At 39.5% G+C, this 16,003-nt stretch overlaps 1 protein-coding gene across 4 annotated transcripts in view; it reads right to left on the bottom strand.

Annotated features, from left to right (window-relative positions):
* Positions 1-16,003, bottom strand: part of PDGFD (platelet derived growth factor D) — a 228,943-nt gene that overhangs the window by 53,204 nt on the left and 159,736 nt on the right. For 2 of the 4 annotated variants that reach the window (XM_081239063.1, XM_081239062.1), the window contains exon 4: positions 14,850-14,954. The exons of the other annotated variants lie outside the window; for them this stretch is intronic. In XM_081239063.1, coding sequence (XP_081095189.1) covers positions 14,850-14,954 — 105 coding nt within the window. The remainder of the gene's footprint in view (positions 1-14,849; positions 14,955-16,003) is intronic. 4 annotated transcript variants of the gene reach the window in all.

Genomic DNA, 16,003 nt, shown 5'->3' with positions numbered 1-16,003 from the left:
TGACACTTTGGGTTGGATAATTCTTTGCTGGGGCTGAGGAAGGAGGTGACCTCTATACTGTAGAACACTGATAAGCATTCCTGGTCTTTACCTACACTAGATGCCAGCGGATCCCCCCCACCCCCAGTCCCATTGTGACAACCAAAATTGATTCTAGAAATTGTCCACTATCTCGGGGTGGTGGGGGAGGAGAGGCCAAAATCACCACTGGCTGAGAACAAGTGCTACAGCAAAGTGGCAAAGGGTAGGAGGAGCCACTTGACTCACTTGCCTTTTTATTCTTCCTCTTGTATGTTTCGAAGGTTCTATGGAGAAGGCAGTTATTTGCAAGAAGACTAGACAGGGATTGGTTGCCAAAAACATTAGCAGAAAACATCCTCGCCACATGGCATCAGGGAATGAGACTGTGAAGCTCAGCTTTGTGAAAACTCAGAAATAAGTATAGATAAGCTAATACATAGCCTCCCTGAGAAGAGGCACCCTTACGCCCTTATTGAGAATGTGCTAGTGATAACTTCACATCTAATTCTACAAGCCAATAATGGGAGCTGGAGTGAGATGGTGCAAATATTGATACATGTTAAAACATATATATACTTATAGTGAGAAGTCTACCATCTAGCAGTATAAATGTGGGTACACTTCCATTTCATGGATATAACATTCTCAACTGCAACATGGGGATGCTTCCAGTTTTTGTCTGTCGAGTTTCAATGAACTGGCCAATATCAAAAGAAACTTTTACAAAAGTCTGGCAACAATATTTCATTCATTTGACATCATATATATATATATATGTATATATATATGTATATATATATATATATATATATATATATATATATATACATATATACTGTGAGTGTCAACTATATGCGAGGAATTTTGCCAGCGGTTTGGCCTAAAGAAATCATTAAGACAGGACCCTTGCCTTCATGAAATTTTAGGGCTAGACTAACATTTAAAAAGTGTCATAAATTTTTATAGATGCATCGTAAAAGAACGCAAGTGTGGCACACACAAGTGGAAGTGAGGAGAGGCCCAACTCAAGAGGTGATGCTTGGAAAGGAGCTTTGAAAGATCAGAAGTAGGTGATAATCCTGCACACCTACTATGTGTCAACCTCTGCACCAGGACATACTATCTCTGGTCTTGACAAGGACTCCACAACACACTATTTGCACTTTATGAGAAACCTCAGGCTTGGAGAGCTGAAAGCCTCATCGATGGTCCTATACTGAGTAAGCAGCAGAATCTGCATTCAAATTCCAGAGACTTTATGGAGCCTCCTCTAAGCAAAGGAAACATAAATTAAATTGCAGAGACTGTGAACATGCCACAACTATTCCTAGAACAATATTATGCTCAGGATGGCTGGAGACAGGATGAGAGATGAGCCAGGGTGAAGGACAAAGCTAAGGAGCAGACAGAGACAAACCACAAAATGCTCTGTCTCCAATGCTAGGGTTTGGATTTCATCACAGAAAATGGGGAGCCACTGAAGGGTTTTAAAAAGGGGAATGACAGATTTCTTTGGGTTTGAGTCTTGGAAAGATCTCTTGGTTGCTATGGGGAAAAGGGGTTCAATGGCAATCTTACAGGCAGAGAAACAAGGGGGGAAAGAGATTTTTGGGTATTGCCCAGGGAAGAGATTACGGTAGCTATATCCAGACCAACGGAAAAAGAGAGTTAAAAAAAGGGCTCATAGAGAAAGATACTAAGGCGTTATGGAGGTAAAAAGGGAGTTGCTCATTAATGAAGAAAAATCTTAGCACTTTTCCAAGTGCAAACAGAAAACACAATGCCTATACCCTCATTCCCAGTATTTTCTTCTACTGTCCAAAGTGCACCAGGACGGGATAGGGGCTACAAGTGGTGGGACACCTGAGTTCTGTGGAACATCCGAGTTCTGTGAAGCAATGCTCCCCTCTCCTGACTTACTGCCACCTCCAACAACAGATTGAATTCTGTTACCCCTGAGTGACCATATAGCACTTTTCTGCACTTCTTTCAAAACCCTTATTCCATCCTAACTGATAACACTGTCAAATATTGTTTTTTCTTCCAAAACTGGACTAGGTCCCCTGAATCCCCCACAGTACCAAGCATACAACAGGTTCTCCATAATCATTTGTTGAATCAGCTGCTTCAAATCCTTCTTGGTAATTATAGTATATGAGTATACACAGATGAATCAAATAATCTATGTATTACTTTGTTCAATTTTGATTACATTTTCATTCAAATATACCAAGTGTGTCTAGAAATGAACTTTATTGGCAGTCACTTCACCTATAAAATCAGGGCAGGAATGGGCGGGCCAATTATCACTTATTATGTATTTGAGGATAATGGGATATATTATTGTGATATTGTGATGAGCAAAATACATTTCTCATGTACATTTGCTCTTTGTCCACTGTTCCTGGCTCACAGCTCCTAAACCTATTTACTAAGTGTGGACAGTGATAAAGGTAAGTCTTTTGTTATGTTAAAAAGGTGACTTTCGGACCACACCTAAGGATGGGGGCTGGTTACCAGGAGACCACCCTCTGACCTCCAGGGAGGGAAAGGGGCTGGATGTGGAATCAGTTGCTAATGGCCAAAGATTCAATCAATCATGACTATGTAATGAAGCCTCTATAAAAACTCAAAAGGACAGGGTTCAAAGACCTTCTGGGCTGGTGAACACATGGAGAGGTAGGAAGAGTGGTAAATTGGAACAGGGCAAGGAAGTTCTGTGCCCCTTCCCAAGTACCTTGCCCTATGCATCTCCTCCGTTTGGCTGCTCCTGAGTTATATGCTTTTATAATAAACTAGTGATCCAGTAAGTAAAATGTTTCTGAGTTCTGTGAGCTGCTCAAACAAATTAATCAAACCCCAGGAACCTGTGATTTACAGCCAGTCTGTCAGAAGCACAGGTGAACAGTCTGCAGTTTGTTGGGGAGGAGGGTGGGAGGACAGTCTTGTGGGACTGAGCCCTTAACCTGTGGAATTTGACGCTATCTCTAGGTAGATAGTATCAGAACTGAGTTGAATTCTTGGATACCCTGCTGGTGCCTGAGAATTGTTTGCTGGTGTGGGGAACCCTCCACCCCACGTTGGAAACTGGGTCTCAATATACCCAAAAGAACTGTGTATAGAGATTTTTATTTTCCTTTAAAAATATGGTTGGTTACTGAGACCACCAGTCTAAACAAGGTGAGGCAGTAGTCATTCAAACTGGAATGTGTTGAGAAGCAGAGTTTATAGAAATTAAAGTAGAGGTTATAGAATTATTAGAACAGGGAAAAGAAGGCTGATGCTGTATAGTAAGTGCACTGAAAACAAAGTCAAGGCACTCCACAGCCCAGAGGAGGATGGGGAGATGCAAGTGCTACAGTCTCCACCGGTACCCTTATCATAAAAAGAGTCATTCTCAACAGCTAAGCAAACAGGCACTGTTAGGTGTATTTCCTCTGTCTTAGCAAACTATTTTTAAATAGCAAAATTGAAGAAATTTTCTCTTAACTGAAGGTTAGAACAATGGTACCTTCAAAATGCAATCTAGTGTACTGAGAGAAGAGAATGGGCCACATGTGGGGATGGTGTGAATGAGGTAAGAAAGCTGCTTTGCTTTCTTTTTTCATGCACGGATCACAACATGAATGCTGTCTTTGAAAGTGGCCACTGTGCCCATCTCTTCTAAAGCTTCCACACAGAAAATGGACTAATGGAAGATGTGAACCAGCTTGCTGTTTGATGTGAAGGTAGTGTGTAATTAAGAAAACTAATTAGGGCTTCCCCGGTGGTGCAGTGGTTGAGAATCCGCCTGCCAATGCAGGGGACATGGGTTCGATCCCATGTCCGGGAAGATCCCACATGCCATGGAGCAACTAAGCCCGCGTGCCACAACTACTGAAGCCCGCGCGCCTAGAGCCCGTGCTCCACAATGAGAGAAGACACTGCAATGAGAAGCCTGCGCACCGCAACGAAGAGTAGCCCCCGCTCGCTGCAACTAGAGAAAGCCCATGTGCAGCAACGAAGACCCAACACAGCCAAAAATAAATAAATAAATAAGAAAACTAATTAATTAAGACGTCTCTTTTCATGGGACTTAAATATATTTACATTGATGTAAAAGTGTGAATTCAGCCTATGGAGCTTTTTAATGAAATTAAGAAGCACACTCAGTAGTTTGTTACAATATCTGGAAACTATGTGGTGCGCTTACATTTTACAAAGGGCTTTCCCATATCTTATCTCATTTAATCCTACTATGTGCTTGGTACATAGCACATGTTTTAGAAATGTTCACGATGACTTCTGGAAGCTTACAGAACATTAATTCACTCAGGAACATTTACTGAGTAACTGCCACCCTACTTAGTGATGGGAGTAAGCAACAGACACAGTATAATTAAGGCTTGTTGTCGTCTTTAAAGTGCTCATCGTCCAGTTAAAACCAGAACAAGAAATGTCAACACATAAGTGCTGTAAAATAGCTGTGGTAAACGGTGCTATCGAAGTGGTAAAACGAGTAGCAGATACGAAGCTGAGGATGGTATCTTTAAAGAATAGTGTAAATTCTGGGGCTCTGCTTATAAATTAAGAATTCTTATCAAAGGAAATAGTTTTTATCAGGGCAGCATATTAGAATCAGTTGAGGAGCTTATAAAAATAGTTTTGCAGGCCCTTGATTCATTAAGTCTGGGGTAAATTCTGGGCGCCTACAGTTTAAAAAAAAAAAAAAAGCTTTAGATAGTTCTACTGCAAACACTTGATTAAGGATCATTTTCTTGGAACTGTGATGCTTCATGCTAAATTATACTCTATGGTTTAAGCCTGAAATGCTTTTGGCCAATTTTCTTCCTTTTACCTTTAGGATTTATCACTTTTACATGCAAATAACTTGGGATGAGTAAGGCTTTAAAGCTGTCATCACGGGCTTCCCTGGTGGCGTAGTGGTTGAGAGTCCGCCTGCCGATGCAGGGGACATGGGTTTGTGCCCCGGTCCGGGAAGATCCCACATGCCCTGGAGCGCTGGGCCCGTGAGCCATGGCCGTTGAGCCTGCGTGTCCGGAGCCTGTGCTCCGCAACGGGAGAGGCCAGAACAGTGAGAGGCCCGCGTACCACAAAAAAAAAAAAAAAAAAAAAAAAAAAAAAGCTGTCATCAGTCAGCTTTTTTGTTCCCTCTGCTTGGATTGAATGATTCCCTACCTTTTCCTTGGGTCAGCTACTGCTTCCTCTGTGACTCATTTCCTGACCATCTTCTCTTTCCCTCAGACACAATTACTTTCTCTCTGATCCCCTCCCACAACCTCTCAGTTTGTGTTTCTGTTATCGCTGATAACAGCAGGTCTGCTTAACTTTCCTTTCTTGAGGGCAGGTTTCCCATCTTATTTGTATCCCCAGGAATTGGAACTTGACATAGAGATGGAGATCCACAAAAATACATGTAGAATGAATGAGAGACTGAATTAATTAGAGAATTAATTTACAGCTTGGTCTTCATGAAAGATCTGCTTGCTATTTTGATTTGTGAGGAAAAAAACATTTGGGCAGAGGTGGGGTGAGGTGGGGTGGATTAGGGTTTTAGAAGATTCCAAAAGGAGACTGGAGGCACAAAAACTTAGATCTGCTTTGCCATTCTGCCCACAACGGGACTTAGAAACATCATTTTAATTTCATATTGATAAATAGCATATGTTTTTGTTATCCAAGGGAAGTTCTTACAAAAGGCACAGAAGAAAACAGATTATTGATAGTTGTGTATTCTAACTAATTGTACCATTAAACCAAAATGAGGTAGTGGTCTGAAATTTTAATTTAGAGCTCTGCCTTTATAACTGATTTTTCTTTAGGACTGATTTCTTGGTTAAGATTTTATATTCATATTTCTATTCTTTAATGATTAAAAAAACCCTTCCCTATCTAGGTTATCCTCCATGCCTAAAAGAAATGTTTCTATTTCAAATTCATATTTCCTTGTTATCTGTTATAGAGATATTTATTTCAGAGATTAAAATACTGGGGGGGGGGGCGATTGTTAGTGTCTTTTTCTCCTTGTAAAAATAGCTGGTTTTAGCACTTTAGGAAAAAAAAAAAAGCCAGAAGATGATATTGAGTATTCATAGCTTGAACAACTATATACTTCAGAGACCTGGCTTGCATATGAGCCAAAGGGGCTATTTGCACAGTATTTTGTAGATGAGGAATGGATGTCTTTCTATAGGAGTGACATCAAGGAACTTTTAAAATACAAATACACTGGCAAAATTAGAATCTTCATATTAAATGTATAGTTCAAGATATTTTCATGAATAGTTCAAAAGGGATGAAGAGAGTATACATCTAATGTAGCATAGCAGAATAAAGGTATTAAGAGGTTTTGCCTTGCTTTTCTCCCACATCTACCTAAATCTGTGGGTTTAGCTGGGAATCGGAATCATACTGCATAACTGTTCCTAGGCCTGACCTTACTCCAAGTCCATAGATCTCACCAGTGTTCATCTGCTTCCAACATGCTAGAGACCCACTGTTGTGTCTCCCCAAAATTGGTATGTTGCAACTTAATCCTCAATGTGATAGTTTTAGGAAGTGGGCCCTTGGGAGGTAATTAGGTCATGAAGGTGGAGATCTCATGAATGGGATTAGTGTTCTCATAAAAGAGGCCCCAGAGAGTTTCCTGGCCCCTTTTGCAATGTGAGATTATCGCAAAAAGAGGGCTGTCTCTGAACCAGAAAGCAGGCCCTCACCAGACAATGGGTCCGCTGGTGCCATGAACTTAGACTTCCCAGCCTCCAAAACTGTGAAAAATAAATTTCTGTTGTTTATAAGGCACCCAGGCTACAGTATTCTGTTATGGCAGCCCAGATGAACTAAGACACAAATTCTCTTATAGGACCTGGGATATACCTAAGTTGATTCTAATTCTCCAAAGACATTTAGATGGTAAAAGTAATAATAATAGTTCCATCTGTTGTGTATAGTATATTTATCAAACCCATATATTTTAAAGGTGATCCTCAAGCAACTTTATGATGCAGGTGGATCCTTCCCATTTTACAAATGGAGAAAGACCAGCTTTGTCAGTTTAACTGATATGTCCTAAGTCTCATAGACAATACAGTGATTTGAATTTGAGTGTTTCTGACTCATATACCCTTTATCCTGTACAGAAAACCTCAAAACAAATAAACAAACAAGCAAATAGCTCTGGAGTATCTTAAAAACCTGGAAAGCTCCTGGGGCCTCAGCAAAGACCCTTGGAGTGACAGATATCAGGACCTCAAAGACCTCTGTACAATTAACAAGAAGACTTGAGTCTTTCAAGGTTGCCGACATTCTTCATGAGGAAGGGCAGCTCAGCAGCTGCATCAATAGAGGATCTGAACCATGTGTGCTATGATGTCACTGTTACACAGTCTGATGTAAGAACTGCTGAGGTCAGGCTGTTACTGACACAATTACATGCTCCTTGAGATTAAAATGTAGTGGAGGCAGAGTTTGCAAACAGGATGCCTGGTTCCATTCCACAGTTTTCCTGACATTTGACCCCAACAATGGCCCCCACTCCTCCACTCTCATCCCCACCCCTTCCAATGCCCAGTGACCAAAGCAACTGAGGGCCACTGGTATGTTGATATGACTGTAACATGAGAGTGAGAGGGAGAAAGTCTTTCTGATCCTAAGTCTGGAAAAACATAGTCAATGGTCTCTTTATACCTCACTGGGGATTGCTTTTATATATTGCTTTTACTCCAAACTGTCAGATGCATCACAGGTACTCAATGAATACTTACTTGTTGGTTCAGCTCAATGAATACTTACTTGTTGGTTCAGCTCAGTTAAACATGTTAAGACCTACTTAGTACACAATGCCCTGTGATAGACCTGTAGGAATAAGGCACTCCCGACCCTCATGGAGCTTTCACTCTAATGGAGACAGTGAGACCTGTAAATAGGTTTCCATGGGTTAAAAAATGGCTGGAAAGAATGGTCCAAAATATTCACAGTGGTTGTACTTGAATGATGGGAGCTATGGGTGGTTTTATTTTTTACTTTTCTATGTATTTTCAAAAATGTCTGGTATATGTATACATTACTTTTTCTTTGAAAAAAAAATGTCAATAAAGAATAGCAATGTGGGTGCCTGACAAAGGAAAAGAGCATTTGTGCTTGAGGAGCTAAGAACACGTGGTATATTTGACATGAGTATGTCTTTGACAGAGAGAGGAGGGCTTGGATTCTTGAGGAAATATACATCTAAAAGTTAACTGTCAGAGATAAGAGGGGGAAAATCATGTAGTAGCTGGGCCTTCAGGGTATAATGCTATTGGCCTGGACTGAACAATCTGTGGAGGGAGATGGGAGAACTGAAGCTAGAATGTTAGGGGGATCAGAACATGGAAGGCTCTCAGTATCCGAGTGAGGCATCTACACATTACTCCACAGGAAACTGAAAATCATTCACAAGTTTTCAGCTGGAAAATGATTTATTTACAGCTCTACTTCAGCTGGCAGCCATGTGCAGGAGAGACTAAAAGTAGGGAGACGGGAGATAGGAGGCCAATCAGGAAGTGGTTATCAGGGCCCAGCCAAGAAGCAACCTGATTATTTATTCATGTATCTCTCTTTTTCCATGCCTTTTCAATCTCTCTTTTTAATTTTTTTTTTTCCTGTCTGGCTCCTATTTTCGATTTCGAAATACGGGAAGAGTCACTTTGACTATGTAGCTCAATTTTCTCACAGGTGAAAGAAGCAATGTTGAATGGAGGTCAGCCTTAATCTGTCACGCTCCCACTGATAAAGGGAACGCTAGAGACAGTTATTTTCAAGGCTAGATGAGTCCTGTCTGTATGATTGATTTCTCATTCCTTCGTTCACCTGGGAGAGAAGACTAGAGTTTCCCCAAAGTTTCAGGGATCTTTAATTTCCCAGTCATAATGGCTGATCCTTATGTAGATGGAGTGGGTCACCTAGCTCTCCTTAGGACCAGAGGTGGGTAGTATTGACTCCCCGAGGACTGTAACCAAAGATGACTGACTGAAAAAAGCATAAAAATCACTGTGGTCTTGGACCCTTCAGGGGCACAAAGATCTTTGCTTGCTCTTCTAGAGGAGAAACACTTTTTCCATACTCCTGCCTCAGCCCTCAGATATGGAGATATCAACAGACATTTTTTTCCCTTCATGAATTTCTTCCCTTCATCACTTCTTCCATCTTCTCTCCCTTCTTCATCCCCATCCCCTTTCCCCATGTCTCTCTTGGGTTGCCTGCTTCTGACATCAACCATTGGGAAGGGCCTCAGCTCTTCCCCACTCCCTGGGTCCATCTGCTGTGCACAGCTGAGATTAGAGTCGGCCAATCTGTCCACAACAGCTCTCCCGCCTGTTTGTGACTATTTGTGACCTTCTATGCAGTGCAAGGGGCATGTAAGTGTATCCCCTAGACCCCTTGAAAAGAATCCTTTGTTCTGAATTTGCATCACAGTACTGGGACAACCATACTTTGGCTTTGGATCCCAGTCAAATTCTCTACTCTAGTTTTACAAGAAAGTCCTGAGATTTGGCATTTCATGGACCAACATTAATAAAGTTGCTACTTGAATCATCTTTTGGCTTCTTGTATCTCTTTCCTACTGGCAAGAATAAAGAAAGGATAGTAAGTGGTTAGCACCCTCAACCTGCAACACTTTGGATTCATTCATCAGAATATTCTGAAATGCCTTGCTTTTCTGACTTTGTGTCTTTGTTTAGGCAACACTCCCTTCTTGGGGTGCTATTCTCTCCATGGCCCAGTCCAGTGAATGATAGTGGAATATGCCACCCCAAAACATGTCACTTTCGCATAAGAATTATTTTGAGCTGAAGGCAATTGAAAAGAAGCAGGCTCAGGAAGAGTTCTCTGTCCTCACGCTACATGCCTAGAAGCACATAAATTTGCAAAGGTTGTCCCCCATCCCCTCACCAGAGACAACTCTGAACCCTTATCAGCCTAGAGAGGCACCAGAGGAATCCACATAACAAACTTTACTCACTAGTCCTCCGCTTCCGTTTATTCTCCCATATATTTACCTTCCTGCAATTTGCTACCCTAGAAACTTAAAAGCCCTTTTCCTTTGTCTTGTCACTTCTCTAAAAATGTGTTGTCCTTTGGTTAAAACGTTATATAAGCCCAAGTTCCAACCACCACTCTGAGTTACTCATCACTGAGTGCTCCTGTGTGTATGATATGCGTGTGTTAATGATCTGTGTGCTTTTCTCTCCTTAACCTGTTTTTGGCCAGTCTAATCTGCAGAGTTCAAGACAGAACCTAGGAGGGTAGAGGAAAAAAAATACTTTTTTATCTTTCCTTACACCAGCAAGCCCCATCTTTGTGAGGAACACAGCATCCCTTATGTGTTCCTCCTCCTTCTGTGCTCAGAATATTCCATGCACATTTCATCACTGCAATTCACAGTGCTTTATAAGTGTGTGCCTTTCTCCCTCACAGGAATATCATTTTCTTTTTATTATCCACAGTAAGTTCTCAGAAGTATCTGTTGAATTTATAAGTGAACATTAGGTGAGATATTTTTTACTGAGGTTCACTTCTTCATAGCTTTTTAAGAAAGAAATACTGCTCTGTTTTAGGCATATCTTTAGTACGCAAGCCACTTTCTCATATAGCCGAATAGCTTTTTCCTTCTTCATCTTTCTCACTTTCTTCATCTACAAAAATATTAGTACATCAAAAAGCACAGTTATAGAGAACAAATGGTATGTGTATAAAGAGGCCCAGTTATTTAATATCACTGCATCTTTCTGGTTTTCAAGGATAGAAGTTTACTTGTGGCAAGTCCGTATAATGTAATACTAGATAAACAGGATACTGGACTGTCCAAGTGCCATTAAACAGCATCCCTCTCAAAGTTGGAAATGTGTTTACTCAGCACCTGGGGAGTCATCTGCTCATGTGATTAGCACATGGGTTTTATGAGGAAAATTAATTACAGTAGTAAAGTACTATTTCAAACATTGCTTATGTTGGAAAGGATTAGCCAACATGGAAGATAGCATTCCCAAAGTCAGAGAACATGGAGAGGCAATATGTGTGGGGTTCTTAACTGCATCTAAGGGACATCACAGATGAGATTCAGGGGGTTTCCCTGGTATTTTATGCAAAAATTTAGATATATTTATTTTTCTTTGGAGAGGGTCCACAGCTTTCATATCTCATTGGATAACACATGTGTGAGCTCCGTGACCACAGACAAACTCACAACCTGTGTTCACCATTTCATTGGTAAAGTTACCCAACCTGAGTCTGCTGCCTCACTTATAAAATAAGAGGGTTGGCCTAGGCACTGGATCTCTAAGATTCTATATTTTTCTTACAACCAGTCTTCAGGCAAAATACATGGTTTAATAGCAGCAGATTGATTATTTACAATATGCTGTGTGCTGACTTAAACACTTTACATACATTGCTCCATATATTTAATCCTCACAATAACCCAAAGTGTTAGATGCTATTATTTATGACTATTATTATTTTATAATATATTTATCATCATCATCATCATCATCATCATCAGGACTGTGCCTACCATATTGTAAGTTCTATGAGGGCAGGAACCTTGTCTCGTTTTGTTCACTACTCTATATCCAGTATTTATCAAAGTGCATGAAACATAATAGGTGTCCAATAAAAAGTCTGTTGAATAATGCATTAAAACGAATACATAACTAGCAAAAATGCCCTGAATTCCTCAGGGGAACATATTATCATGGGATTTCATTCCACCTCACTTTCTTGTCGCCTCCTGCTCCCTTAATCCTATTTTTACCTACCTCCTCCTCTTCTGCTTCCCACCCCCACCTGCAAGAGCCCACTTCCCCTTTATTCTCCTCAACCCCTATCATTTGCTTCTGGACCTAGCCATATTCTTTGTCAAATTATTCTTTGCTCTAGGACTATATTACACTTTGCTCTTTACTCTTTCAAGAACTCTATCAAAGTTCTCATTATGTATTCAGATTTTAGGAAGGTAATCTGATTAAAATAACTAATTCACTTAACCTTCCCAATGAGACTCCTAGTTCATCAAAATGATCTCTGTAATTGGTGAAATTTTAGAACATTTGTAAAGTATTAAATAAGAACACTTATCTAGCCTTGCCTATAAAATGCTGCAATAATGAGACTCTGGACTTAAGAATGAATGCTTCAACCAATATCCACTGAAGCTCCTGGGCTTGCCAACTTGGCAGTCTACTGCTATGACATTTACTTAGGGCTTTTGGAGTATGCATATGCTATCCTCCTGTTTGACCTGGACCATGCCCCTTGTTTTCTTTCTGCCCCACACTTTGTTTGTTATCTTGTTGACACTTTCTTAGTATCTTCCCCTAGCTCACCCTGGTTTTAGCTACCTTACCTGGTCTAAGTACTGAAAGATTTAAGAAACATCCAAAATAGATGGGCTGAGATGAGGGTAAGAAAACTTCTTTCTCATGCTTAGCTGAGAGAGCAATGAGCTGCTGTTCTACTTCCCTCTCTTATGTTTGCCTCCTTCCAGTAGCCTGAATCCCAAGATACCAAAAGAATCATTACTGTCAAAGATGTCTTCTCTTTTCTGTTTCAGGGCTTAGCATTTGCTGTTCTTTTCCTTAAAGCACTTCTCCCATAGCTTCCCATGGTGTCTCCTGCTCCTTTTTTGGGTATCAATTCAAATTTTACACCTACAGATCTTCCTTGACTCTCTGATTGGAGTGGATCCTTTTCCAGTCACTCTCCATCACACTGTTCTCTTTTATCTTCTTTCTAGCGTTTATTGAACTTCAAAAAATTTATGTTTGTATGTATGTACTTACTTCCCTATTTACTTAAATGTTTATTGTTTGCTTCTTTCTGCTACCATATGAGATCATGAGGACAGAGATCTGCCTATCCTCCTCATAGCTGTATCTCCAGGACCCTAGACTGAACTTGGCCTAGCACACAGTAGGCATTTAATAAATAATACCACAGCTCTCATATCACCAAACCTCCAGAAGGATATACCAAAATGTAGAAGCTGAGGTAAACAGAATCTGCTATGTGATTACCACCCTCACCTTGACTATCCTTGGCTCTATATACAGTCCTGGCTGAAGTGGTCAGAATACCCATGGATATTCAAAACCTTCAACAATTTTTATCTGACTATGCAAATAAAGATGGAATTTCCACATTTTGTAGAGAAAGTGAATGAGGTCCTTTACTCTCTAGCTTTGTTTGAGAATTAGTTTAGGGGAATAATAATGAATTGTCCACCATTATTTTGTTTTTGTTTCACCAACTGGTAAGTTTTAGGTGAGCAAAATTAGAATCTGTGAAAGTTGTTATAACTGAGAATCTTATTTATTAACTCACTGGTTTTATTCCTCCTTTCTCTTTGCATCCTCATCTTCTTTTCCAACCTCTTCCCTTTCTTCCTCTACTTAAAAAAAAATATTTATAATGCAAAGCCATGATTCATGTGGAGTTTTAATCTTAATGGCAATCTTAACTCTGCCACTTGAAGTTAATTCAAACTGCAGAGATACACAGTTAAAAAACTGGTGATAAAATTGCTTTTTTATTTTAGAAAGTGTTTAGAATGGGTATTAGTAAATTCAACTTATGAAATAAACTAGAGTTTGTTAATAAAACAAAAAAGCTTGGGAATAGCTTTCAAATAATTTAATTTTTTATCTTAACACAATATTGTAAATCATTTATCAATATATTTCAATAAAAAAGTTATAAATAATTTTTGAATTTTTGAATTAAAAAATTTACTTTCCATTAAACATACACACAAATAAAAGGCTTTTTAAATGTTTGCCACAATATACAATAAAATGCTTCTACCTTGGATGAAGGAGGTGAATTATGGTCAGACGTGTGTGTATATGTGTATGCACATACACACTGACAGCTGGGCTGTTTGTACAGGACTGCCAAGTTCATTTATCACCTGATGATATATTAATTATTATGCCAATGATAATGATAACAATAAGAGCAGCAGATATTTGAGTAATTTACTAAGTTCCAGGCAGGGTGGCTTACAAAATTATCTAATTTAATCCTACAACTAGTTAATTGTGTGTCAGGCAGTGTTATCACCATGTTACAGATGAGAAAACTGAGCCTTTAGCCAGTGAGCAGCAGAGCTGAAATTCATATACCCATGCTTGCTGACTTCTTTGCACACCATCCATTGGGAGCCTTGTAATTGGACACCTTTCCAATAAACTACTTAATGGTCTTCCAAAAAAGATTCCTAACAATCCAGTCCATCCATTCATTCCCCAATAAACTAGATTTGAGATGGGAGAGCTTAATTTATTTAGACAAAACATCTTGATAACAATTTGATAACATTATCCATTCTGCTTCATTATGCCCTCTGATGGTATCTCTCCTCCTCAGCTGAGTGAAATTAGGAAAGAAAGCTGAGTAGGAGAGCAAAAAATTGAAATACGAAATTGAATCATATTTTCTCAGGAAGAGTCAATTCAACAAACACACTGTCTAGCCATGTATAAGGCATTGTGTGGAATACACACAGGACGTTTGTCCTACCCTCAAATAGTTCATTATCATTTATCTAGAGGGAATACATATATATATATATATATATATATATATATATATATATATATACACGCACACGCACACAATTTGTGATGGTAAAGGTAGGATCATTATCACCATTATTTAGTGAGCACTTCCACTATATCCTAGGTGCTATGATAAGTATTTGCTATTAATTTAAAATCTCACACCAACTCCAATTATTATCCCCATTTTATGGATGTAAAATCAAAAGGTAAGAGACTCATTCTATATCCCACCATTAGTAACTGGGGAAATTTCCTTTGATCCAAAGTGTGCTTCACAGCAAAGCTCTGGTCCCCTATGGCTGGGCTGCCTTGCCCTAGGAAAGACTGTGATAGATGCTGTAAAAAAAAAGGTAGACAATTGAATTCCAAACACACCAAACAAAATTGTAATATAAGAATAATTGCTAACCAAAAATAAGTGATCAGGATGTTAGCCATTAGTCAGTCTCCCACACTTTGCTGGAGTGAAAACTTGACTAAAAATGTACACTAGACTTGGTATTCCAAAAACATCATAAGCATGAACCATGTAGATGTGATTCCAGTGTAATGGGCTCTTATGGTCCTGGGCATCTATAACTTACAGCCTCAGGGGAGGCCCTTGTACAACTGTAGAGTCACTAAGGTAGAAAGAAGAGAAACTTTTGATGGAAGGCTGAGAGATAGAAAGGTAGAGATGAGAAGGGGGGTGGTCTTTACCTATCCAAATAGCTACTTGCTATTTTCTAAGAGCACTGTGATTGCTCGGGAACTATTGCTCAAATTTCCCCAGCACCTGCCATTCCTTAAAGGAGGGATTGCAAAACAGCTGCCTCCAAACTCTATAGGCTTTGTGGGCCTGTACAACATTTTAAAAATCATTATTTAAATATACTTAAAGAAGGCTTGCCATTTTTTCCAGTTTTATGAGATATAATTGACATATGGCACTGTATAAGGTGTACAGCATAGTGATTTGTCTTACATACATCGGGGTTTTCCATTTTTAATCCCACTGTCTCTCTCTAATTTTATATCTGGCTCACTATGAATTTTAAGTCTGGGCTCTGTAGCATTTGAGTTCATAAACTCTGCTTTAAAATTTCTCCAAGAAAAATTTAAACATGAATAAAATGACCTTTCCAAAACATTGGTCAAGGCATAAATGATCCCTGTTGAACAAGAATCAAATGCAAGAGTTTATCAAAAAGCCACACAGATCTAGAGTTTATATACACCTGAAGGTTAAGCTCACTCTACCTCTTGGAATTCAGCCACCAAAGCACTTTGGCCCTAATTGATCATATTTAGTGCCAGAAGCCAATTAGGAGCGGAAAGAGACCCTGGAGCTATTTTCAAGGAATGCAGACCAAGAGGCTGTATAACAAAAAAGTTATGACAACCAT

Source organism: Mesoplodon bidens (genome assembly GCF_964165515.1).
Source record: "Mesoplodon bidens genome assembly, chromosome: 7".
NCBI classification, from domain to species: Eukaryota; Metazoa; Chordata; class Mammalia; order Artiodactyla; family Ziphiidae; genus Mesoplodon; species Mesoplodon bidens.
The sequence above is the reverse complement of the archived record's forward strand: the minus strand, read 5'-3'. Positions and strand labels throughout refer to the sequence as shown.